Source organism: Chlorocebus sabaeus, chromosome 13 (assembly GCF_047675955.1).
Source record: "Chlorocebus sabaeus isolate Y175 chromosome 13, mChlSab1.0.hap1, whole genome shotgun sequence".
NCBI lineage: Eukaryota > Metazoa > Chordata > Mammalia > Primates > Cercopithecidae > Chlorocebus > Chlorocebus sabaeus.
In genome coordinates, this window is record NC_132916.1 from 11,680,382 (window position 1) to 11,705,233 (window position 24,852).

At 39.9% G+C, this 24,852-nt stretch overlaps 1 protein-coding gene and 1 long non-coding RNA gene across 8 annotated transcripts in view; one reads left to right on the plus strand and one right to left on the minus strand.

The window, feature by feature from the left end:
* The window catches only part of LOC103240810 (uncharacterized), a 43,214-nt gene extending 42,009 nt beyond the window's left edge, over positions 1–1,205 (minus strand). For all 4 annotated transcript variants that reach the window (XR_500154.3, XR_012094997.1, XR_012094999.1 and 1 more), the window contains exon 1: positions 729–1,205. This is a non-coding gene — a long non-coding RNA (uncharacterized lncRNA). The remainder of the gene's footprint in view (positions 1–728) is intronic.
* Positions 1,206–1,334: 129 nt separating this feature from the next.
* RSPH3 (radial spoke head 3) lies at positions 1,335–24,554 on the plus strand. Of its 4 annotated transcripts, XR_012094996.1 has the most exons (9): positions 1,335–1,953; positions 3,681–3,768; positions 10,908–11,049; positions 13,534–13,679; positions 15,298–15,501; positions 17,063–17,225; positions 19,634–19,720; positions 20,131–20,496; positions 20,834–24,553. XR_012094996.1 is itself a non-coding variant. In XM_038001165.2 (8 exons), the coding sequence occupies exons 1-8, from the start codon at positions 1,838–1,840 to the stop codon at positions 20,439–20,441; spliced, it is 1,257 nt and encodes a 418-aa protein (XP_037857093.2). In that variant the 5' UTR covers positions 1,335–1,837; the 3' UTR covers positions 20,442–24,554. The 4 variants fall into 4 exon arrangements, 3 of the variants coding, with proteins under 3 accessions (XP_037857093.2, XP_037857096.2, XP_037857094.2); XM_038001165.2 differs by having other exon boundaries at positions 20,131–24,554; XM_038001168.2 differs by lacking the exon at positions 20,834–24,553 and having other exon boundaries at positions 1,841–2,192; positions 3,664–3,768; positions 20,131–20,600.
* Positions 24,555–24,852: the final 298 nt, after the last annotated feature.

Consider the following 24,852-nt stretch of genomic DNA (forward strand, 5'->3'; position numbering starts at 1 on the left):
ACCCAGGTGACAGAGTGGAAAGGCAGGAGGAAAAATGCGTTGTTGATAATGTGCTGAGCCCCCAAGTTAACCTTCAGGTTAACCAACCTGGGGGGTATAAAATAATGAATTCCTTATTATTCAGGACTGTCACCTGAGGGAGACAGTCCTTATTTCAGCCACTTTGAATTCGTTTTTTGTTACTTGAGGGAAAAAACATTCTAATTAATATGCTAGTTTTTACGGTTTCCACGATGTGGTGCCAGCCTTTCCTTCTCTAGATATTTCTACAACTCATCTACACAAGCCTTGCTTACAGTTTTCCAAATACACCTTGCACTTTTTGAGCCTTTGATCAAGCCATTCCGAATGCACTTCCCCCAAGAGGCTGGCCAGTTAAAATACTATCATTCATCAAACACAATTTAAATGTCACTTTCTCCTGTAGCCCTTTCAGAAATTACCTCAAAATTAAATGATCAGACCTAAAATCTTTTGGGAGTGTTTTCGCCTCTAGAATTTACCACATACCTTTATGTTGGTGTCACTTATAGAATGCCTACATCTGCCTTATGTCATAGACTTCAAAGTGGAGATTAGGTCCAGATCTTAATATAAAGGCTTACCATTTACCAGGCACAGCTCTAAGTATTAACGGTTTTAATCCTCAAGACAAAAGCTAAAGAGATAAATTCTTCCATTGCCACTTTGTGGATTAGGAAAATGAAGCACAAAAACATTTAACTTGCCTGAGGTTTCGGAGCTAGTACATTGTAGAATCTGGATTCAAATCAAGACAGCAATTAGCTGAATGAAGGTGTAACTGTAAATGCAAATAACTGATCACAAGGGATACACATTCACTCACACAAGATACAAGATTTTTAACGTTGCCGATACTAAAAACAAAGCGTCTGCGTTTTTAAGCGCAGCCCCACCCCACGATACTAGATTTACTCTTCAGAGCTGGGAGCCCGATGAAGGGGAACTATTCCTTTATATTTTTTAAGGCTCAATAAATTGCCCACTTCTTTCCCAACATGAGATGTCTGTTGGGGCGGCCCTTGTCGCTCCGTGTACCAAGGGTCCTCCGATTGCTAAGGACACAGCGGTGAGCAGAGAAGGCAGGTGAGGAACTGCACGGATTCAGCCGCAGAGGGCGGCGGCAGCCCGCCCCTGGGGCGGGGGAAGTGGCGGTGCCGGGAGACATCAGGAAGCCCTTCCGTCCCCGGGCACGTAACACAGCTGGGAGCCTGGCTGCCAGTGGTTTGTCATCGCGGGGGCGGCCTGGGAGCGCTGCGGCGCCGCGGCAGGAGAAACAGCCAAGGACGCCCTGGAAGAGCAGGAGCACGTGGGCGAGAATGGCGCCAACACCAGCCCTACAAAACCACATCCCAGAGCGGGGCCAAGGACAGCCACCATTACCCCGCAGGCCTCAAGGAAGACGGTCAAGTCAGCCAAGGCCGCCTCCCTAGCCAGGAGCCTCCCAAAGCGCAGGCGCACCTACCCGGAGGGCGCGGCTGGGCGGAGTCAAGAGCCGGAAGAGCCTTGCGCCGCAGTCCTTCCCCGGAAACCCGCGGGCCGGAAGTGTCGGGAGTTCCAGCTCAGAACGCCGGGTTGCTGGGCAACCGATGCGGCCGCTGCAGCTGGTCTCTGTGGTGCTGGGAGCGAGCCCAGTGTAGCGCCCACCTCCTACGCTGCTAACCTCCCGTCCCGCCCGCTTCCCTTGTTGTCGCTTCTCGCGTCGGGGAATCCTTGCCCTTGGCACTACTTACATCTCTCGGGGTCCCACGACACCTTAGCGCCCACCTGCGTCAAAGCCAAGCTCCACCGAAAGCGAGGCAGTCTGCCCCCAGACATGACTTCGGCGCTGACTGATGGCTCCTCTCGGGCCCCGAGCACCTACACCTACACCAGCCGGCCCCGAGCACTGCCCTGCCAGCGCAGCCGTTACCGGGACAGCCTGACGCAGCCGTGAGTGACCAGGCCAGCCCCTGTGTGGTCCATACTTGCACCCCATCCCCGGGCCGGGGTCTGGCCCCTTCGCCCTGGCAAAAGCTACTTATGCTGTCTTCCCTTGGCTGCACTCTGCCGAAATAAAAGTTCTGCCCTAAGGAATCTCCCGTGGTGTGGAGGAGTGAAGCAGGAAGGGGCATGGATTGGGCACCAGCTAACTTTTAGTGATACTGAGTTGCTGCCGTGGTCCTTAACAGGTACACGAATCAGCTCATTTCACAAAGTTTGAATTGTACCAGTGTGTATTGAGGGCCAGCTACGTGCTGAGCACCTTACTGGGGACATTCAAATACGTTTTCTTACTTAATCCACAGTGCTGTGAAGTTGGTTTTATAACTCCATTATGCATTAGTTCAATTTTGAGGTTGCCTTCCAGATAACATAGTGAGATGTCGTTGGGCAACTGGATATGCCTAGAGTTGAGAGAAGAGTTCTTGGCTAAATAAAAATTGGGAGTTTTAGGTATATGGATTATAACTGAAGTCTTGAAAATGGATGAGGTCGACTAAGGACAAGAGAAGGCTGAGCCTGGAGGAAATCCTCCAGTATGGGAGGAACTGCAAACAAAGGCTAAGAAAAAGGCATTAGAGAAGTAGTAGAAAAACAATCAGAAGATTATGGTGGTAACACAGAGGCCTAGGAAAGAGAATGCTTCAGTGAAGGAGTGGTCAACTGGGCCTAGCACTGCCCAGAGATCAATTACTACAAGCAATGAAACATGTTAGAATGTTCAATTGTGGCTTCAATATATGACAAAAAAGCAACTTATACCCCACTCAGAATCATTTCCCATAGAATAGTGTTGTTGGTGTAGGGCAATGTTTAGTTTCTTAGCTATAAAAATATACCATTTAAATAACTTTGAATGAAAATATCAACTGTGTTTTTGTATTTTTTACTAGCAATCATTCTGATCCCTGAAATCAATATTTTATTTTATTTATTTATCTATTTATTTTTTGAGACAAAGTCTCTCTCTGTCTCCCAGGCTGGAGTTCAGTAGCCTGATCTCAGCTCACGGCAACCTCTGCCTCCCGGGCTGAAACCATTCTCATGCCTCAGGCACCGGAGCAGCTGGGATTACAGGTGCAGGCCACCAGGTCTGGCTAATTTTGTATATTTAGTAGAGATGATGTTTCACCATGTTGGCCAGGCTGAAAAATTTTATTAACATTTTCAACAGTAACTTTAAAAAATACGTTTGGGTTTAAAGAACAATTAGAAAATTGACTTAATTTTTAAGCCTCATTTTTTTATTACTGTAACTTTTCAATCTTTGAATCAAGCTTTTTTCAGTCCTTTAAAGAAGGCCCCTTTTCAAGTGGGCCATTTTCATATTTACTAAAGTCATACAGATTTACAATCTAAATCTAGCCCTGCCACTTACTAGCAAGGTGACCTTGGGCAGATTCCTGAGTCTGTTTCCCCTTCTGAAAAAGGAATCATAATTCCCAACTTGGCAGCTTATTGTGAATAATAAATAAATAATGTACATGAAGAACCTGGCATATAGTAAGCATTACATAAATTGTATCCATTTACCTCCTTATTTTATGGACCACACTAAAACAGAAATTTATTTTCTTAAAATATATTTATTTTAGTCTAGATCCTATTGAAAATGAGTTACTTCATAGATACCAATACTCTATTAAAATGGTTCTACAGAATTTTCTGTTTTACAGAGATGAAGAACCTATGCGTTATGGAAACATAATGTATGACAGAAGGGTAATTCGAGGCAACACTTATGCACTCCAGACAGGGCCACTGGTAAGTTAAGTTTGAATAGTCTAACACTGTGTTCTCACATTATCTGTGGGGAAGGATCAGTTTCTTTGTGTTAATTTCTAATCCATTGCAGGCTAAAACATTCATAAAATAAAGATGAATTACTATAAAAATGAAGTTTTAAAAAAGACGTACAAATGGAAGCCCAGTGAGTTTCCAGGAGCTGGGGGATGATGGGGCCAGGGAAGGAGTTATTGTTTAATGAGTGTAGAGTTTCAGTTTTGCAAGGGGAAAAGAGTTCCGGAGATAGAGGATGGTGACAGTGATAGAACAATGTGAATGTGATTAATACCACTGAATTTTATACTTAAAAATAGTTAAGGTGATAAATTTTACATTATGTGTATTTTACCACAAAAAAAGAATTAACTAAAAAAAAAAAGAAAAGCCCCAATTTTTCATTAGATTCAACAGAACTCTGCCATTCTAAACATTTCTAGACTTTTACTCTCAATTTCTATACTTAAATTGTTACAGACCAGTTCAAATAGTTTATAGACACACTAGCCAGAGGCCCACGTTTTGAGTAGCCCTTGTTGATTGCATCTAGGTTTGTTTAGATTATCTCATACTCTAATACAATTATCATTATTTAATCAAAAAGTCTGAATTCTGCTTCTTTAATTCACTCAACAGATATTTATTGACTTTTAGGTCCTGTTATGGGTACCTAGGATACAGAGATGAGTAAGACATGGTATGATATTAAGGGTGGTGAGTTCTTGGCACAGAAATGAAATACAGGTGAATCTCTAAACTGTATATGACATATAAGTGCCTAATACAAGATGGTGATAGAGATACTCCTCTACTTAGGATGAGGTTATGTCCCAATAAACTCACTGAACGTTAAAAATGGATTTAAAACACCAAACCTGCCAAACACACCATAGCATAGCATAGCCTACCTTAAATATGCTCAGAGGCCAAGTATGGTGGCTCACGCCTATAATCCCAGCACTTTGGGAGGCCAACGTGGGCAGATCGCTTGAGCCCAGGTGCTTGAGACCAGCCTGGGCAAAGTGATGAAACCCTGTCTCTACCAAAAAAAAAAAAAAAACCCACAAAAATTAGCTGGGCATGGTGGCACGCACCTGCAGTCCCAACTACTTGGGATGCTGAGGCAGAAGGATTGATTGAACCCAGGAGGACAAGGCTGCAGTGAGCTGTGATCACACCACTGCACTCCAGCCTGGGTGACAGAGGGAAACCCTGTCTCAAAAAACAAAAACAAAAACACAACCTAGAATGTTAAGGAATTGAGGGAAGCTCAGTGTGCCTGAATCGGAGTCTGAGGCAGGGAGTATCAAGAAATAAGTGATTAAAAAGAAGTTAAAGATGAATAATAACATTCAGTCCACATTAGAGAGAATGTTGTTGAATGTCAAATGAGGCATGTGAAGAATCCACCTAAGGTATGTTCCCGGAATGAGACCCTGTCTCAAAAAAAGAAGTGCTCAGAATACTTACATTAGCCTACAGTTGGGAAAAATCATCTAACACAAAGTCTATTTTATAATAAAGTGTTGAATATCTCATATAATTTATTAAATATTAAAGTAAAAAATAGAATGGTTGTATGAGTATTCAAAGTACATTCTCTGTGGATACTTTTGTATTGTCATAAAGCTGAAAAGTCATAAACCACATAAGTTGGGGAACATCTATTAGTCTGAAGCAATGGTTAACTTATTAAACATATATATATATATGTATGTATGTATGTATATACGCTTCAACCCTATCCTGGATCTCTTCCATTAGAACCTCCAGGGATTCCCTGCTTCTCCCACTGAGGTGGTATCAACAAGGGTGCAGCAGGAAGCTGGACTTTCACCTTCACCCAGTACCAGTGAGGTAGTAGGAGATGGCACAAGTCAGTGCCCCACTCTTTCTGGGGTGGTGCCAACAAATCCAATGGGTAGCTGAATTGCAGTCCTATCTGGCAGTAACAAGGTGGTATGAGGCAGTACTAGTCAATGCTGCACTCTCCAGACACCACCACCAGTGTCAACAGAGCCTAGAAAGGAGCTGAACTACCACCCCCGCCTGGCACCTATGTGTTGGTACAGGTTGACCCTCTGCTTTTGTTGAGGTGGTGACAGTGGGGCCCAGCAGGAAGTTGAACTTCTGACCCCACGCAGGCTTGTTCACTAAACAAAAAGGGTGACTTTCTACTGAAAAATTAAATAGGATCCAAAGTCTTAAAATATAATACCCAAAATAGCCAGGATACAAACCAAAATCACTCATACAAGAATCAGGACAGTCACAACATGCACAAGAAAAGACAATCAAGAAATGACAAAACCAAGATGACTCAGATGTGGGAATTACCTGACAAGGATTTTAAAGCAACAAACATGTTTCAATGAAAAGTGGACAATTGTAGACACTCTTGAAACAAAAAAAAATCTTAGCAAAGAAATACAAGATAAAGTGAACCAAATGGAAACTTATAGAACTGAAAAATACAATAACTAAAATAAAAAACTCACTGGATGGACTCAGTAGTACATTGGAAATGACACAGGAAACAATCAGTGAACTTGAAGAAAAATCAATGAAGAATGGAAGTTATCCAGCTGAACAGAGAGAAAATAGACCAAATAAATAAATAAAAAGCCTGAGAGAGCTGAAGAACAATCACAAAGATTTATATTCATGTTGTTGGAATCCTAGAAGGAGAGGAGGAAAACTAGGAGATAGAAATCTTGAATCTGTAGGCAAAAGGCCTACAGATCCAAGAAACCAAGTGACTCCCCCGAAGAGGATAAACCCAGACAAATCTACCCGAGACAAATCAAGATCTAACTTTTGAAAATTAAAAACAAAACATTTTGAAATCAGCCAGAAAGAAATTACGCATTAGCTAAAGGAGATCGATGATTTAAATGGCAGTGGATTTCTTACCTAAAACATGGAGACAAGAAAGTGGCACAATATTTTCCAAGTCCTTAAAGGAAAGAACTATCAAACTCTAATTCTAATCCAGTGAAAATATTTTTCAGGAGTTCCAACATGGCAGCATAGAAGCAGGCTGGCTTCACTCCCCCTGCAAAAGAAAATCAAGAACAATTGTACAGTGCCGAGATTACCACCAGCAATATTCTAGAGGTCAAGTAGAAGGAGGAGGCACTTCCCAGGACTACAGAAAAGTGAAAAAGCTCCAAGGAGATGGTAGGAGAATCAGATCTTCATGTCTACAGTATCTCTCCTAGTCTGCCTGGCACTAAGGATGTGGAGGATTGTATTAGGGTTCTCTAGAGGGACAGAACTAATGGAACAGATATATATATATGCAGTAGAATTTATTAAGTATTAACTCACACAATCACAAGGTCCTGCAATAGGCCATCTGCAGGCTGAGGAGCAAGGAGAGCTAGTCCAGGTTCCAAAACTGAAGAACTTGGAGTTCAATGATCGAGGGCAGAAAGCATCCAGCACAGGAGAAAGATGTAGGCTGGGAGGCTAGGCCAGTCTCTCTTTTCACATTTTTCTGCCTGCTTATATTCTAGCCACTCTGGCAGCTGATTAGATTGTGCCTACCCAGGTTAAGAGTGGGTCTGCCTTTCCAAGCCTACTGACTCAGATGATAGTCTCTTTTGGCAACACCCTGAGACACACGTAGGATCAGTACTTGGTATCCTTCAATCCAGTCCAAAGTTGACACTCAGTATTAACCATCACAAGGATTTATCTCTGACTTGTGATTTCTGCACTGGAAAAAGATCAAGGTGGACAACTAGTTTCCCTACCATGTTGGGTTCCCTGGCAGAAAATTCAACCCACAAGAAGCATCATGAGTTCCTGAAGAGAAATACCCCTGAGTACAGCCAAAGACAAAATGGGGAGGTGAGACTACCATCCCCAGCCCTGGACACTCCGCTGTATAACTCAACCAAAGGAAACACCAAATGAGAGTGGCTGCTCAGCAGCACCACACTGTAGGAGATAACATTGTACCGGTCCCCTGGGCACAGACCCCTAGCCAGTCCCACTACCAGTGTATCCCCTTTGGGACCTCCCACATTCAGGATGGGCAGTGCTCTGATCATTTACTAGAGCCAGGTGAACCTGGCCTTAAGGCACCACCTAGAGCCAAAAAGGAGGCAGCAATCTAGTGATAAAGGATCTCTGGCAGGGCACAGTGTCTCATGCCTGTAATCCCAGCACTTTGGGAGGCCGAGGCAGGCAGATCGCTTGAGGTCATTAGTTCGAGACCAACCTGACCAATATGATGAAACCCCATGTCTACTAAAAATACAAAAATTAGCCAGATGTGGTGGCAGGTACCTGTAATCCCAGCTACTTGAGAGGCTGAGTCAGGAGAACTGCTTGAACCCAGGAGGCAGAGGTTGCAGTGAGCCAAGATCACACCAGTGCATTCCAGCCAGGGTGACAGAGTGAGACTCTGTCTCAAAAAAGGGGGGGGGGGGGGGGAAAGGATTTCTAAGAAAATATATCCAATAAAAAGCAAAAACAAGCCAGACAGAGAAGACTGGACTAAATAATCCTTCAGTGCAGAGACATAGACATACATCCACATGAAACAACAGCAAACGAGGAACCACGACCTACCTACCTGAAGGGACAAAGCAAGGAATCAGTAACTGGCACTAATGAGATGGCAGGATGTGAGCTCTCTGACCAAAAATTCAAAATAGCAGTCTTAAGGAAATTTGGTGACATCTAAGATAACACAGAAAAGCAATTTAGAAATTTGTTAGAGAAATTTAACAAGGAAATTGAAATAATTTTTAAAAATCAAGCAGAAATCTTGGAGCTGAGTAATACATTTGTTGAACTGAAAAATGTATTAGAGGCTTTCAACAACAGAATGAATCAAGCAGAGGAAAGAATCAGTGAACATGAAGACAAAGACAGACTATTTGAAAATAAACAGTCTGAGGAGAGAAAAGAATGAGAAAAAACAAAGACTGCTTATAAGATATAGAAAATTACCCCAAAAGATCAAAGCTAAGAATTACCTGTGTTCAAGAGGGAATTGAGTAAGAGTAAGGAGTAGTAAGCTTGTTTTAAGAAATACTAACAGAAAACTTTCCAAAACTTGAGAAAGAGATAGATATCCAGGTACAGGAAGGTCAGAGAATACCAAACTGTTTCACCCCAAATAATACCCCATAGAATAATCAAGCTCTCAAAGGTCAAGGACAAAAAAAGAATCCCAAAAGCAGCAAGAGAAAAGAAGCAAATAACATACATGAAGTATCTCCAATCCATCTGGCAGCAGACTTCTCAATGGAAACTGTACAGGCCAGGAGGGAGTGAGATGACCAGGAGGGACTGGGGTGACATTTTCAAAGTGCTGAAAGAAAAAAAATCATCTAAGAATATTGTGTCCACAAAATTATCCCTCAAAAATGAAGGAGAGATAGTCTTTCCTAGACAAATAAGAGCTGAGCAAATTCAGCACCACCACGCTCATCTTACAAGAAACGTTAAAGGAAATTCTTCAGCCTGAACAACAAAAAAAAACACTAATGTGCCAAAAGAAAACATTTGAAGGTATGAAACTTACTGGGTCAATTAAGTACATAGACAAACCTAGAATACTCTCATACTATAACTGTAGTATGCAGTCCACTCATAATTCTACTATGAGGCCCAAAAGACAACTATCAAAAACAGTAATAGCTGCAGCAACCTGTTAAGAGGTAGGTAATCATGCCACTGCACTCCAGCCTGGGCGACAGTGCAGACTTGGTCTCAAAAAAAAAAAAAAAACAAAACAAAACGTGCAATGAGGCAACTGAAAGTTAGTATGTGGGGGAATGGAGTTAAAGTATAGAATATTTTTTCTTTGCTTCTGTTCTTTGTGATCTAAGATAAGTCTCTGCAAACAACTTGCTATATCTATGTTTTTTGTAAGCCTCATGGTAACCACAATGCAAAAATCTGTAGTGGATTCACCAAAAATTAAAAGCAACAAACTAAAATATACTACCAGATAATGTCACTTAACAAAAAGACAGACAATAAAGAAGGAAGGAGATACAAAACAACCAGAAAATAAGCAACAAAATGGTAGTAGGAAGTCCTTGCTTTATCAATAATAACACTGAATGTATGAGGACTTGGTTCTCCAATTAAAAGGCATAGAATAGCTGATTGGATAAAGAAACGAGACCCAACTGTATGCTCCTACAAGAAACCCACTTCACCTACAGAGACACACATAGACTGAAAGTAAAGGGATGGAAAAAGATTTTCCATGCAACTAGAAACCAAAAAAGAACATGAGTATACTTACATCAGATAAACTACAAGTCAAAGACTGTAAAAAGAAATATAGTCACTCTGTAATCATAAAGTGATCCATTCAGCCAGAGGATGTAACAATGATAAATATGCACCCAACACCAGAGCTCCCAATTATGTAAAGCAAACATGAATGGATCTAAAGGGAGAAATAGACTGCAATGCAATAATAGTAGGAGATTTCAACAACCCATTCTCAGTAATGAATAGATAATCCAAACAGAAAGGAAAAAAAAGAGAAAGAAAGAAAAGAAAATTGGTGTTAAACTTCACACTAGACCTATTAGGACTAACTGATATCTATAGAACATTTTATCCATCCTCTGCAGAGGACACATTTTTTTCTTCAGCACATGGATCATTCTTCAGAATAGACCATATCTTAGGCCACAAAACATGTCTGCACAAATTCAAAAAAGTAGAAATTCTATCAAGTATCTTTGCTGATCACAATGAAGTAAAACTAGAAATCAATAATAAGAGGAACCTTGGAAGCTACAAAAATACATGGAAATTAAACAGCATGCTCCTGAATGATCAGCAGGTCAACAAATGAATTAAAAAGGAAATGTTTTTATTATTTTTGTAAATATATAGATAGGATTGTGCACCCATGTATACCAGTTAACAGCCATACTTTGAAGTTACTTTTATGCTTTGTCAAACATCTTTGTAATTATCTGACAAAATACTAATGCAATTTTAATGAAGTTACTGATAATCAGGAAACATTGTGATAAATGCCTTTATACTACCCAGGAATTGCTTTTGGAATGGCAGTTCTTGTATGCTTTAATAAATATTTTCTAAATTCTAGAAGTATTTTCTATCACTGTTAGCTCGGACAGCCTGATTCTCTAGAGCTTCAGAGACAATGGGAGGCTAAGAAGAGGGCTCTTGCCAGAAAACAAGCCCAAGAGCAGCTCAGACCACAAACACCTGAACCTGTGGAAGGCAGAAAGCACGTCGATGTGCAAACAGGTGTGTGACTGTGCCCTTGGCATTGTGTCCTCTTGGTTTACTCAGTTGTCTGTCAGTTCATTTGTGTTTGGCCTTTGTATTATTTATGCCTCTCCTGTGCTGATACTTCCCCAGTAACATGGTAGGGAAGTTCATTTATTAAAGAAATACATAGACTAGGTTGGGTGTGCTGGCTCACACCTGTAATCCCAGCACTTGGGGAGACTGAGGCGGGCAGATCGCCTGAGGTCAGGAGTTTGAAACCAGCCTGGCCAATGTGGTGAAATACCCCGTCTCTACTAAATATACAAAAAATTAGCTGGGCATGGTGGTAGTCACCTGTAATCCCAGCTACTTGGGAGGCTGAGGCAGGAGAATCACTTGAACCCGGGAGGTGGAGGTTGCAGTGAGCCGAGATTGCACTGTTGCACTCCAGCCTGGGCGACAAGAGCTAAAGTCCATCTCAAAAAAAAAAAAAAAAAAAAAAGAGAAAGAAATACATAGACTGTATACTATTATCTTAGTAGATATGACTGGAAGTGTGGGATGGGGTTCAAAAAAAAAAAAAAAAAGAATTTTGGCCAAGCGTAGTGGCTCACATCTGTAATCCCAGCACTTTGGGAGGCAAGGCAGGAGGATCACTTGAGCCCACGGGTTCGAGACCAGCCAGGACAACATACCAAGACCCCATCTCTACAAAAACATTTTAAGATTGGTCGAGCATGGTGGTATATGCCTGTAATTCCAACTACCCAGTAGGCTAAAGCAGGAGGATTATATGTGCCCAGGATTTCAAGGCTGCAGTAAGCTATGATCACACCACTGCACTCAGCCTGGGCAACAAATAAATAAATAAAAGAATTTTGTGACCAAACAAATTCTGTCTTAGGATCCCTTTTCCACATATTCTGTTCTCAAACTGGGATTCTTTCTCGTAGCCCAACATGAATCACTGTTCTTTTCATTAGGACTTATAGGAAAGGAGAGCAATATAATTCTATTTTATCATTTTGTCTTTTGAGAGGAATAAACCCACTCCCATCTGAGTCATCTGCCTCTCACACCAGCCTCCTCTGTCCTCCGGTTCTGTCGCTGTGCACATTCCCCAGGGCCACACAGGCACCCCTGAGGCAGGTGTCAGGATTTGCGTGCTTGTCTTGCTGTCCTCAGCTGTAGAGGTTTACCTGGTCCTATAGGGTCTAGCTGTATTGTTGACAGAATCTTGGTCATCAGACAGTGCTTGGTGTTTTCCTTGGACCACTGTCACTACTTAAGGTTCACTTTGTACCCTTCCAAGATGGTGAGTGGATCCATCAGGATTATTTCTGCATGGTAAAGGCAAAAGGGACCATTCCATGCTTTAACACTTGCCTTTACGCCAAGTCTAGAATGTGTGTATGGCTGTCATTAGCCAAAGAGCTAAGTTTTCATGTTTATACCATCAGAATATTAAGTGATATAATAGCAACCAGCTATTATATAACCAGGAAATATATGGATATTTCCTCAGAGACTGAACCAGGTCCTTTATCTGTGTATTTCCTTCATTATTACAAAGATTCTGTGTGACGGGTAGTTATAGCCCATTTTCCAGATGAAGAAACTGAGGCCCAGGGAGGACATGACTTGGCCAAGTCCTGTGCCCAACATCTGACTCTAGTGCTCATGTTCTTTGCTTGATACCACGTTACCCCTGCCTCATATAAATTACCCCTAACATGAGATTTGTTTTCATCCATCTGTTTATAATGTGTAGTGTAGAGGGAACATCAAATAACCTGGTGACTTGGTACATGATTTTTTTAAATATCCAGGAATTTTCAAATCTTTATATGTTTACTATCTTAGGACTCAAATATATATGTGTTATTACTGACTTTTTATCCACTGTTGTACTCTGCATCTTATACACATCTACGGTCTCATGTTCGTCTTCAGTTCCATTTTCAAATACAAAGCTCAGTGCTTTCTAGACATTCAGTAAATGTTCTAGCCTGACTAACTCTATCTGTGGTCTTCCAAATATTTAAAAACTCTTAGTTCAGTATGTGAAGTAAGCCCCATATTTGAACACTTTTATTCTAATACTTATTTTCTGATTCATTTAAATATGTTTTGAAGGAGCTAAAATTTCAAATACGCATATATGCTTGAAATAGACCAGAACTTTTTTTCTTAGAGACAGAGTCTCACTGTGTTGCCCAGGCTGCAATACGGTGACATGATCTTGGATCACTGCAACCTCCACCTCCCAGGTTCAAGCAATTCTCCCACCTCAGCCTCCCAAGTGACTGGGACCACAGGTACGCACCACCACACCGAGCTAATTTTTGTATTTTTTGTAGACATGGGGTTTCGCCATGTTGGACAGGCTGGTCTCAAACTCCTGGCCTCAAGTAATGCACCCTCCTCGGCCTCCTAAAGTGCTGGGATTATGGGCATAAACTACTGTGCCTGGCCTTAGACCAGAATTTTAAACTCAATGTATATGATGATTCTTCTTAGAATTATACCTTGAAGAAATTGCTGATCGCATAATAGAAGTTGATATGGAATGCCAAACAGATGCATTTTTGGACAGACCACCAACACCACTCTTTATTCCTGCCAAAACTGGCAAAGATGTGGCCACCCAGATACTAGAAGGAGAGGTACAGTATATCCTGTGGGTTCCCTCTATAATCTTTATAAGTGAGGTAAAGTTAGGTGTAGATAATGCTTAATATGAACAAGAGCCACTTCACAATCAGATTCTACTTCTTGGATTTCTTTCCAGATATTATCTATAATGGTTTTATCATATAGTACTCAGAAATGTTTTAAAATACCATGTTCTGATTTCTTTGCCAATTAAAAACAAAATCATTTAAAATATTTTTAGAATATTTCCACATTTGATTTTTGTTTGTTTATATGCTTGCTTAATGTATGTATATAAGATAGATTTGTACTAAATAAGGAAAAATAATATCCCTGGTATAAAAGATTCCACAATTAGTTGCTTGTGGATTATATAACTTTTGTAAAGAAACTCTCTCATTTAAAAAAAATTTTTTTTTTTTTTTTTTTTTGAGATGGAGTCTGGCTCTGTCACCCAGGCTGGAGTGCAGTGGCCGGATCTCTGCTCACCGCAAGCTCCTCCTCCCGGGTTTACGCCATTCTCCTGCCTCAGCCTCCGGAGTAGCTGGGACTACAGGCGCCCGCCACCTCGCCCGGCTAGTTTTTTGTACTTTTTAGTAGAGACGGGGTTTCACCGTGTTAGCCAGGATGCTCTCGATCTCCTGACCTCGTGATCCGTCCGTCTCGGCCTCCCAAAGTGCTGGGATTACAGGCTTGAGCCACCGCGCCCGGCTAAAAAAAAATTTAATAATTACATTTTTCTATCAGTGTGGAATGCATAAATGGGCCTGTTTATGAAATTAAGAAGAGAAGGCAATGATTATGTTCATAATGACCTAAATGAGTTTTAACACTTGGGGGAAATTGAAAGAACTGTCATTGAAATTGGGAAATAAAATAAATCTTCAGAAGCTATCTGAAAGTTATATTTGCCTAGAAATCCTAGCAATGAATCACCAAAATATCTATTATTCTTATTCGTTCGTTCATCAAACTGTTATTTAAAAATAAATAAAAATCAACGGCCGGGTGCGGTGGCTCAAGCCTGTAATCCCAGCACTTTGGGAGGCCGAGACGTGCGGATCACAAGGTCAGGAGATCGAGACCATCCTGGCTAACATGGTGAAACCCTGTCTCTACTAAAAAATACAAAAAAAACTAGCCAGGCGAGGTGGCGGGCGCCTGTAGTCCCAGCTACTCGGGAGGCCAAGGCAGGAGAATGGCGTGAACCCGGGAGGCGGAGCTTGCAGTGAGCTGAGATCCGGATACTGCACTCCAGCCTGGGCGACAGAGCAAGACTCCGTCTCAAAAATAAATAAATAAATAAATAAATAAATAAATAAATAAATAAATAAATATCAAACAGAGAAGGCAAAGAATAAGACAGACAAGGATATTCCTCTTCAGTGTCAGGGTTCATTTTGATGAATGCATACATTTTTTTCATAACTTTGACTTAACAGATTTTTGCCTATAAACAAAATGTTGTTGATTTTGAGGATTAGGAACCATAAATAAAGCACCAGCACAGTGTCTGGCACACAGGAGACACTTAATAAGTAATATCTTGTTATTGCTATTCATTATATTTTTGTTGAGCATTCGATTCGTAATTAAAATTTTAAGTTTGCTTTCTTTTGTATGTTTAAGCTCTTTGACTTTGATCTTGAAGTTAAACCAGTGTTAGAAGTTTTGGTGGGGAAGATAATTGAGCAGTCTCTTCTGGAAGTAATGGAAGAAGAAGAGCTGGCTAACCTGCGGGCCAGTCAGCGTGAGTATGAAGAACTACGGAATAGTGAACGTGCTGAAGTTCAACGACTTGAAGAGCAAGAGAGGCGACACCGAGAAGAAAAAGTATATATAATTGTATTTTTCTTTCTTAGGCAGTCTTTTGGCTAGTTAGCATATTATGTTCAAAATTACATGTGATGATATATCATAAAACTAAAGATCCTTGGGAATATATTAGAAAAAGATCTATAATATTTTTGCTCAGGTCCCTTCTATAGATCAGAGATCTTTCGTGGACTGAATTCCATCTTTTAAACTCCAGCTTACATAAATATACCTAAAGTGAGTTTCCAAAAGTTTCTAAATAAAGTGAAAGTTCCTAGGTTACATGTGTCCCAGTTGAAGACTCTTAAATATCAGCAGTGCTAAAGAAAGAAAGACGTATGTTGGTTTGCCGTAAGTTAGTGGCAGAAAGATGGAAGGAAGGAAAAAGTGAGTGTATTGGAGAGAGACCGTGGGTAAGAAGCAGGGCATCTGGATAGAATTCTGATTCTTTTTTTTTGGTGACCAGGCCCTCCTTTATACCCTTAGTGACACACCAGAGTGATTTGGGTTCTTATAGAATATTTTTCAGATTCAGGATTTTTAGAATCTTCAATAAGGAAAGGTTTACAATCCAGTTTTTTAAATGTGCCAGTAGCCTACAGTTAGGAAGCACTAGAATAGATAGTCTTTCTGGTTCTGGCAATAACTGTCAGCCTTTGTTGTATACTGATGAACAATTATAAAGTAGTATCTTAATATCTGAAACAGTTCAGAAAAAATTCCCAAGGGGCCTAACTTACTATGCTATGAAAAATAGCGTAATTGTTGGGAAATCCTACTCAATGCCTATCAAATGGACTTTAATTCCAAGATGAATACTTAGTTGTGTAAAGAGCATAGGGCTTACAATAAGGATTGTGCAAAACTAAGACTTTATTTACAAATATAAAATAAATTGTGACAAAATAAACTTTGTTGAAATGAGTCATAAAATCTTTACCAAAAAATATTTATTTATTCACTATTTGGAAATATATTATGGAAAACTGGATACAGGAATCACCTAGATTTATATTTGTTTAGAGTTTAAATATAGATTTAATTAGAAAAGATATTAATGCTCCCACTTCCACATGAGAGTAGAGAACAGGGTTCATCAGCTTTATAAATATTACATGGTCTAAAGGAAGCAACAGCAAAAAATAAGAGGCTTTCATAATCTTCAGAACCATTCAGCTTTACAAATTCAGGGAATTGTTACAAATGAACTCATTCACTGGCCCACTGGTAATTTTTCTTACCAGTAATATTTCATGATAATATTATTTTAAAATACATATAGTGGTGATTATCTTTTTGCTACCATCTATACTGTCAAGCATGTATGTCTTAAAATTATTTTACTTGAAATGAATAGTGAGATTTTTACCTTAAATTCCATCTTTTATAACTTCCTGAATTCAGTACCCACTAGCTGTTGAAATTTGTTAAAATTTTGATGAAAAATATGGACCTTTAATAGATAAACACCTCGCTGCCCATTTTTTGATAAATCTGCATTCTCTACTTATTAACTTCACTAGATTCAGTACTTGGGGAGGGCATAAGAGCTAAATAACCACCTATGTTGTTTTGGCAGGAACGGCGTAAGAAACAGCAGTGGGAAATGGTGCACAAGCACAATGAGACATCACAAAAAATCGCCGCCCGAGCATTTGCACAGCGTTACCTGGCTGACCTTCTCCCGTCTGTTTTTGGCAGCCTCAGGGATAGTGGCTACTTTTATGATCCCATTGAAAGAGGTTTGTAGATATTTTTGTTAGATTAATTCTGTTGTAATAAGCATCCTCTTAATGGTTCAAATTTATGTTGTGTCCATTTTTATTTTGAATTGGAATCTTTCTATTTCTAATACAAAGTCTATTTTAGTTGTTCAAAGTAAGTACAGTTGTTAATGAGATGTGTATTTTGAAGATCTTGATTTAAGGATATTAGTGTTTGTTTATTGAGAAGCAACATTTGTATAGTAGAAAGAAATATGGACTTGGTATTGAAAACTTGAGTTTGGGTTGCAGCTTTATCATTAGCTAGCTTGATGACCTCCAGTTTCTCCATGTGTGAAATGAGGATTTTTTTTTTTTTTTTTTTTTGAGACGGATTCTCACTCTTTTGTCCAGGCTGGAGTACAGTGGCGCGATCTTGGCTCACTGCAACCTCCGCCTCCCAAGTTCAAGCAATTCTCCCTGCCTCGGCCTCCCGAGTAGCTGGGATTACAGGCACCTGCTACCACGCCCAGCTAATTTTTGTGTTTTTTAGTAGAGACAGGGTTTCGCCATGTTGACCAGGCTAGTCCTGACCTCACGTGATCTGCTTGCCTTGGCCTCCCAAAGGGCTGGGATTATAGGCGTGAGCCACTGTGCCCAACCTGAAATGAGGATTATTTAGGAGTTAAGTCATAAGATATATGAAACGTGTAAAATGTAAAGTCCTATGTGTGCGTAAGTAGTTGTTATTAACTTTTTCTCAGTTGACTTATTCCAATCAAAAACCCTTTGAGGGCAACTATCAAGGTCATTTATTCGTTTAATTAGGCTCTTACCCTGTTCCAGGCGATGTTTGGTATTGGAGAAAAAGAAGGATCCCTGATCTCTGCCATTAGGGAACCAATAGCCTGATAGCTGTCTGTCTGTATCCCCTCAAAGTCCGCGGTCCTAGCTGCTCAGCCAGTGGAAAGGAAGAGTTGCATGTCCTCACCACCGCCCACCTTCCTCAGGGTGAAAAGCACGTACATCCACCGTGCTTGGTGTACAGCTCCTATTTTGTTGGGCAGTAGTATTTTGGGACACATGTTAGTAATGTTAATTTTCACTGATTACATATTCAATTCAATACAAAGAGGTGGGATCACAGACAAATATTATTAATATACATAGTATTTTTCATAGGTGATATCATTTGATACTCCCAATAACCCTGTAGGACAGGCAGGTCAGATAGAATTCCCATTTTTTCGGAAATAGAAACTGAAGCTCAGAGAAGTTGAATGCCTTGCTCCCAACTCCTCAGGCAGTGGAAGTATTAGGCCTCAAACTGACTTGGAACTCAGACTCCAAGTCCAGTGTTCATTCTCGGCTACCATCCTGCTGTCCTGGGCTCTAGCTTGGACTCTGTTAGCCAAAGAGACCAGTAGCCTTTTTTCTATCACTGATTGCCAAAAAAGTAAGTTATAGATCATATAAAAGCTTGCAAATGAAATTCATACCTGAGATTAAAATTATTTATAGTAGTGAATATAATATTCTGTCACACTCTCCATTTCATCCTATTAAAAAATAAAATTAGATGCCTGCCCCAAAAAATGCTATTTTGAAACTTTAAAATGTATATTGTAATAGATCATATTTTTAAAATGCTTACACAGTGGATTTCAGTTTGAACAAACTTAATACTGATGGAAACACCTAGTTTCTGACCTATTTCTAGATGGCTGCCTCCTCAAATGCCCTCTCACCTGCATTCTCTGAGTCTGATCAGCTTCCTTCCATTAGGCCCTGGGCTTCAGGTGGAGACTTTCTTTTACTGGCATTGCTCAATTCCAGATTTGCATTGCATTTGGATTGGAGTTCTCCCAAACCCACATCCTCCCCCTGCCTCCCTGATCCATCACAGATTGCACCTATGAAGGAACCTCCAAATGCCTTGACTCCAAAGAAGGCCTCATAGTTCTTAAAATATTGGGACAGGTGCGGTGGCTCACACCTGTAATCCTAGCACTTTGGGAGGCCAAGGCAAGTGGGTCACGAGGTCAGGAGATTGAGACCATCCTGGCCAACATGGTGAAACCCCGTCTCTACTAAAAATACAAAAATTCGCCAGGCGTAGTGGCGTGCGCCTGTAGTCCCAGCTACTCAGAAGGCTGAGGCAGAGGAATCACTTGAACCCGGGAAGCAGAGGTTGCAGTAAGCGGAGATCGTGCCACTGCACTCCAGCCTGGGCGACAGAGCGAGACTCTCTCAAAAAAAACAAAAATCACTTATGCAACAGAAAGGAAACTGACCAGAACATATATAAGGAATATGGCAAGTTATGCTGTATGAGTCTACTTAACATTTTATATTAAGAAACTAATGTTGATGAGTCTATTACATTAGGAGAAAAGCACATTATTCCTCTGATGATACATAAAAATCAATGAATTCTTTTATTACAGATATTGAGATAGGATTTCTTCCATGGCTAATGAATGAAGTTGAAAAAACCATGGAATATAGCATGGTGGGAAGAACAGTGCTTGACAGTAAGTTATTTTATCCAAAAATTCATCTCTAAAATTTTTAGTAGAAAGAATAAATTGAATAATTGAAAGATTAATTTCACAGTTCTAATACTTAAACTTTTAGTATATCAATTGTATTAATAGAAGTGCAAATTTCTACCCTCAATATTATTTTTGGCTCGTTTATAATTTGATATCTATTAATATCTTCTGTCTTTACTTCATAAATGATATTCTGTTAAAACAGTATAATTTATATTTAATGCATTAAGTGTGAAGTTAAGTATGCTGACTTCAAAAAAAAGGTTATGACATAGGAAAGGGATGAGGCTTCGTGAAGGTTTTGTAATCATCTATAAGTCAGCACTATAACTCCTAAAATATACCATAATATGAAAATCATAATGATGTCTGGACACTTAACTTTTCAGTGTTGATCCGTGAAGTGGTTGAAAAGAGACTGTATATGTATGAGCATAAGGAAGAAACACATCGGTCTCCAGAACCAGAGGATGAGCCTGGTGGTCCTGGAGCAGTGACAGAGTCACTGGAGGCCTCTGAATTCCCGGAGCAGAGCATGTCACAGACGCAGGGGCTGCTTTTAGATGGAGACTATGTACAAAGAACAACATATGACAGAAGGTCATCCCAGGAAAGGAAGTTTTTGGAAGAGACAGAGCTATTAGAGCAGGATGAAGAATCAGCAATGAGGAAGTCCTTAGAGGAGGAAGAATTGTCATAGGAGGGGAGCTTCGAAGTCATGAAACCAATCAACAGCCAAGTCAGCAAGCAATCAGGTAATGATGCGCGAGTCCCCTCAGGTTGTAGAAATTATGTTGTATTTAGTCAATATGTCTTTTTGTCTAATGGACTGGGCCAATCAAATGTGATAAAATAAAACTAATTTGAAAATAAAACTAATTGAATTCATTTATTTAATAGAATATTCAAAGGCTACATTGTAATTCTAATGAGAATTGTATTTAATTACTAGCTTTCTATTACCATTATATGTAACCAGCAAATATATTTTTCCTTAGTCCTTCTAATTTTACGGGTTAGTTTTTTTTAGTACGTATGATATTTAATGTTCAATATCAGTGCTGTCAGCCATTTAGCTTTTCTTCTCTATAGGAAAACTATTTCACCTACTATAAGAGAATGCCTAGCCAGGCGTGGTGACTCACACCTGTAATCCCAGCACTTTGGGAGGCTGAGGCGGGCAGATCACCTGAGGTCGGGAGTTTGAGACCAGCCTGACCAACAAGGAGAAACTCCATCTCTGCTAAAAATACAAAATTAGCTGGGCGTGGTGGCGTGTGCCTGTAATCCCAGCTACTCGGGAGGCTGAGGCAGGAGAATCGCTTGAACCTGGGGCGGAGGTTATGGTGAGCTGAGTTTGCACCATTGCACTGCAGCTTGGGCGACAAGAGAAAAACTCTGTCTCCAAACAAAAAGAAGAGAGGATGCCTAAACGTTGTGCTACTGAACGCTGCAGTGCTCCCTTCCTGCAAGGACCAGCTTCAATATTCAAGTAAGGCTTAAGGAATTCAGTGGATTAGTAATATGCTCTCATCTATTTTTTCACATTCCTGCTATTAAAAAATTTCAGGCAATGCCAATAAAGCAAAAATCTCTGTTTGCCCTTACACAGTCTCACTCCCCTCCTCGAAGGCAGATCACTGTTACCAGTTAGGTATGAACCATCTAGGCCTTTTCTGAGATACTCCTATACAAATGTATTTGAAAATCTAGAAATATATAGCTTGATTTTCTTTATATAAATATAAACATTATTTGCATATTTTATTTTTCACTTAAGAGAATGTCTTAGATCTTTCAAGGTTAGCAGGCATCCATCTCTTATCTTTTTAAAATATGGTTAAGGTATTACATATTATGACTGTGCTGTAGCATAGCGAATTAACATTTGACTTTTTAATCTGAATGTGTTAGAGAATTTACCTGCAGTATTAAAATCACAGATTATTTTCTCTCCAAAGCCTTGCTAATCGTAAGCAGTAACTGAAGTCTTCGGAGCCTTTAGATAGATAGAGCCTATTTTTCTTTTTACTTATTTTTATTTTTTTGAGACAAGGTCTCACTCTGACACCCAGGCTGGTGTGCAGCAGCACCATCACAGCTCACTGCAGCCTTGACCCCCAAGCTCAGGTGATCTTCTCACCTCAGCCTTCCAGGTAGCTGGGACTACAGGCTTGCACCACCACGTATGGCTAGTTATTGTATTTTTTGTAGAGATGGGCTCTTGCTGTGTTGCCCAGGCTGGTCTCCAACTCTTGGGCTCAAGTGATCTGCCCGCCTTGGGCTCCCAAAGTGCTAGGATTACAGGCATGAGCCACCGCACCTGGCTGAGTCTGTTTTTCTCAGAATACTTATATAAAAGTAGTGATTTAAAATAACTTATAATTATTAACCCATTTACCTTAATTTATTTTAAGTTAGGTACCAAGAATGTATCCACATTTAAAAACTTTTAAAAAGAATGCACCCGTTTTCCCATGTGGTATTTCACTATAACATTTAAGCCTCATGGCAACCTTCTGAAGCTTGCATGACAATATTTGTATTTTTTAGTTTCTAATCCTTAATTCGATCAGCCAGCAAACATTAGCTGAGTGCCCGCTCTGCCTTGGGAATGAGGCTGCAGATACAGCAGTGAACAGTCATGAATACTTCATGTTTTTTACAGCCTAGCAGTGGAGCTAAATGAAGTAAATGATGTAAATAAAGAAACCAAAGCTCAGGGATTTTAAGTGATTTGCAATAGGTGACAAGCCTAGTAGGGAGTAGAACTAAAGCTGGAACCCAAATCTCCTTACTTCTAATATAGTATACTTTCTTCTAATAACTTGCTGTCTTTGTGAGGTACAAAGAATAATTTAAAATAAATTATTGCATTAAAAGCATTTAAAACATTAGAGTCACACCTGTTATCCATCACAGGGCTAGTTCCATCTTGTTAAACAGTCTTTATGATCACCCAAAAATTTATAAGGTATTAATTTTGACAAGAAGACCAAAAATTTTTAATTAGGGCTATTGCTGATTATTATTGTTATTACCAATTTAAAAATATCTGTAACTAGTTTTTAGAAACCTTAAAATTGGGCCGGGCACGGTGGCTTACGCCTGTAATCCCAGCACTTTGAGAGGCTGAGGTGGGCGGATCACAAGGTCAGGAGATCAAGACCATCATGGCCAACATGGTGAAACCCTGTCTCTACTAAAAATACAAAAGTTAGCCAGGCGTGGTGGCAGGCATCTGTAGTCCCAGCTACTCGGGAGGCTGAGGCAGGAGAATCACTTGAACCCAGTAGGTGGAGGTTGCAGTTAGTCGAGATCACGTCACTGCACTCCATCCTGGGAGACAGAGCGAGACTCCTTCTCAAAAAAAAAAAAAAAAAAAACTTTAAAATTGATTTGAGACGGATTATCTTTCATAATCCTCTAATTCCCCTTTAGAATGATCCAGTCCATTAAACACTTTGCAGATGCCAGACCTATGCTCTATAAATCCATAAATTAATTCAATGTATTAAAAGAAGTAGATATCTATAAACCCCACACTGAATGGGTTAAGCTTAATTGCAATCCTAGTCCATCCTAGAGAGAAACCAAAATAATTGAGAGGTTAGGGCATTGTCGCTGTGAGAAAGCTTGGAGATAACACATTATATGTTATCTGGAGAAAAGAATGTTAAATGGAAACAAAGTTTATGAAGAATTTCTTCAAGTACCTGAAGGATTTTATGGGAAATATAAGATAGCATACTTAGGTTCCATATGTCTAGATGACTTTTCATAACTAAGCAACTTTTGCAAATGGTTTGGGAACATAAAACTCTTCCAGGATGGAAGAAAATGGGTACCATTAACATTTGGATAGTTATGGGACCATCATAACATATGCAAAATGCTAGTTCCCCAACTATGACCCTCAGTATGAAGGAATTACAAGCTCCAAATACTTTTTGGAGTATAAAAAGTACTTGACTTTTTCACACATTTGCTAATACCCTTCTCATAAGTTTTATTTCTTTCTGATGTTTTGGCTAACACTGAGCTAACAGAAGCTAAATAATAATAAAATGAAGGACAGATAGTAAATATATTGAAATTGTCGTTCCTGGCTGGGTGCAGTGGCTTAACGCCTGTAATCCCAGCACTTTGGGAGGCCGAGGCGCGCAGATCATGAGGTCAGGAGATCAAGACCATCCTGGCCAACATGGTGAAACCCCATCTCTACTAAAAATACAAAAATTAGCTGGATGTGGTGACACATGCCTATAATCCCAGCTACTCGGGAGGCTGAGGCATGAGAATCACTTGATCCCAGGAGGCGGGGGTTGCAGTGAGCCAAGATTGTGCCCCTGCACTCCAGCCTGGCAACAGAGCAAGACTTCGTCTCAAAAAAAAAAAGGAAAGGAAAAAAGAATTAAAAAGAAATTGTCATTCCTGACATAAATTCCCATATCACTAAAATAGATCAGAGAGGTAGAATGTAATCTTCTCTAGCATAGGCATCGTTGCATTTAGGCCATCTGAGGGCTGTGAGCATGGCCTGCGAAGTCACTCTGAGCAACAACACAAGGTGGAGTTTGAAAGCAGATTCAAAGCCAGACCACTGGGCTTGAGTTATGGTAGATGCTTAGTCAATAACATTGTTGAACAGTTCTCATTATTAGAAATGTCTTTCATACTGATTCAAAACCTGTAACTGAAAGATATGAGTGAAAAGATAAGCTAATAGCGTTGTAGGCTTGCTTATAATCAAGTGTTAAAGAGTTTGAAATTTTAGGATAAAAATATTTCAGATATAAGATGCCATTTAAGCAATTTTAACTTCTTTTTGGAAAGAGAGTTCAAAATGAATGAATTTTTATCACTATATTAGTTTATGATTTTTATAAATATGAACATTTTTGTGATAATTGTATGTTGTCTTTTAACATTTTAGATTATAACCACTAGGTGTCAGTAAAACCCTAAGGTAAGGTTGACTTGCTGCCAACTTCACACATAATTTTGTGACCGTAAAAGACCTTGGTGAGCACAGTTCGAAAATATATTGTATTCCTTGGAATCTTCTAGACTCTCAATGAATATTTTATCTCACCCTAAAGTTATCTGTC

Bases quoted from the DNA above. Each gene is read 5' to 3' on its own strand.
- RSPH3 (XM_038001165.2), top strand. From the start codon at position 1,838: ATGACTTCGGCGCTGACTGATGGCTCCTCTCGGGCCCCGAGCACCTAC. The intron at 15,502-17,062 runs GTATATATAATT...TTGTTTTGGCAG, and splicing joins GGCGACACCGAGAAGAAAAA to GAACGGCGTAAGAAACAGCA. The intron at 17,226-19,633 runs GTTTGTAGATAT...CTTTTATTACAG, and splicing joins TTATGATCCCATTGAAAGAG to ATATTGAGATAGGATTTCTT.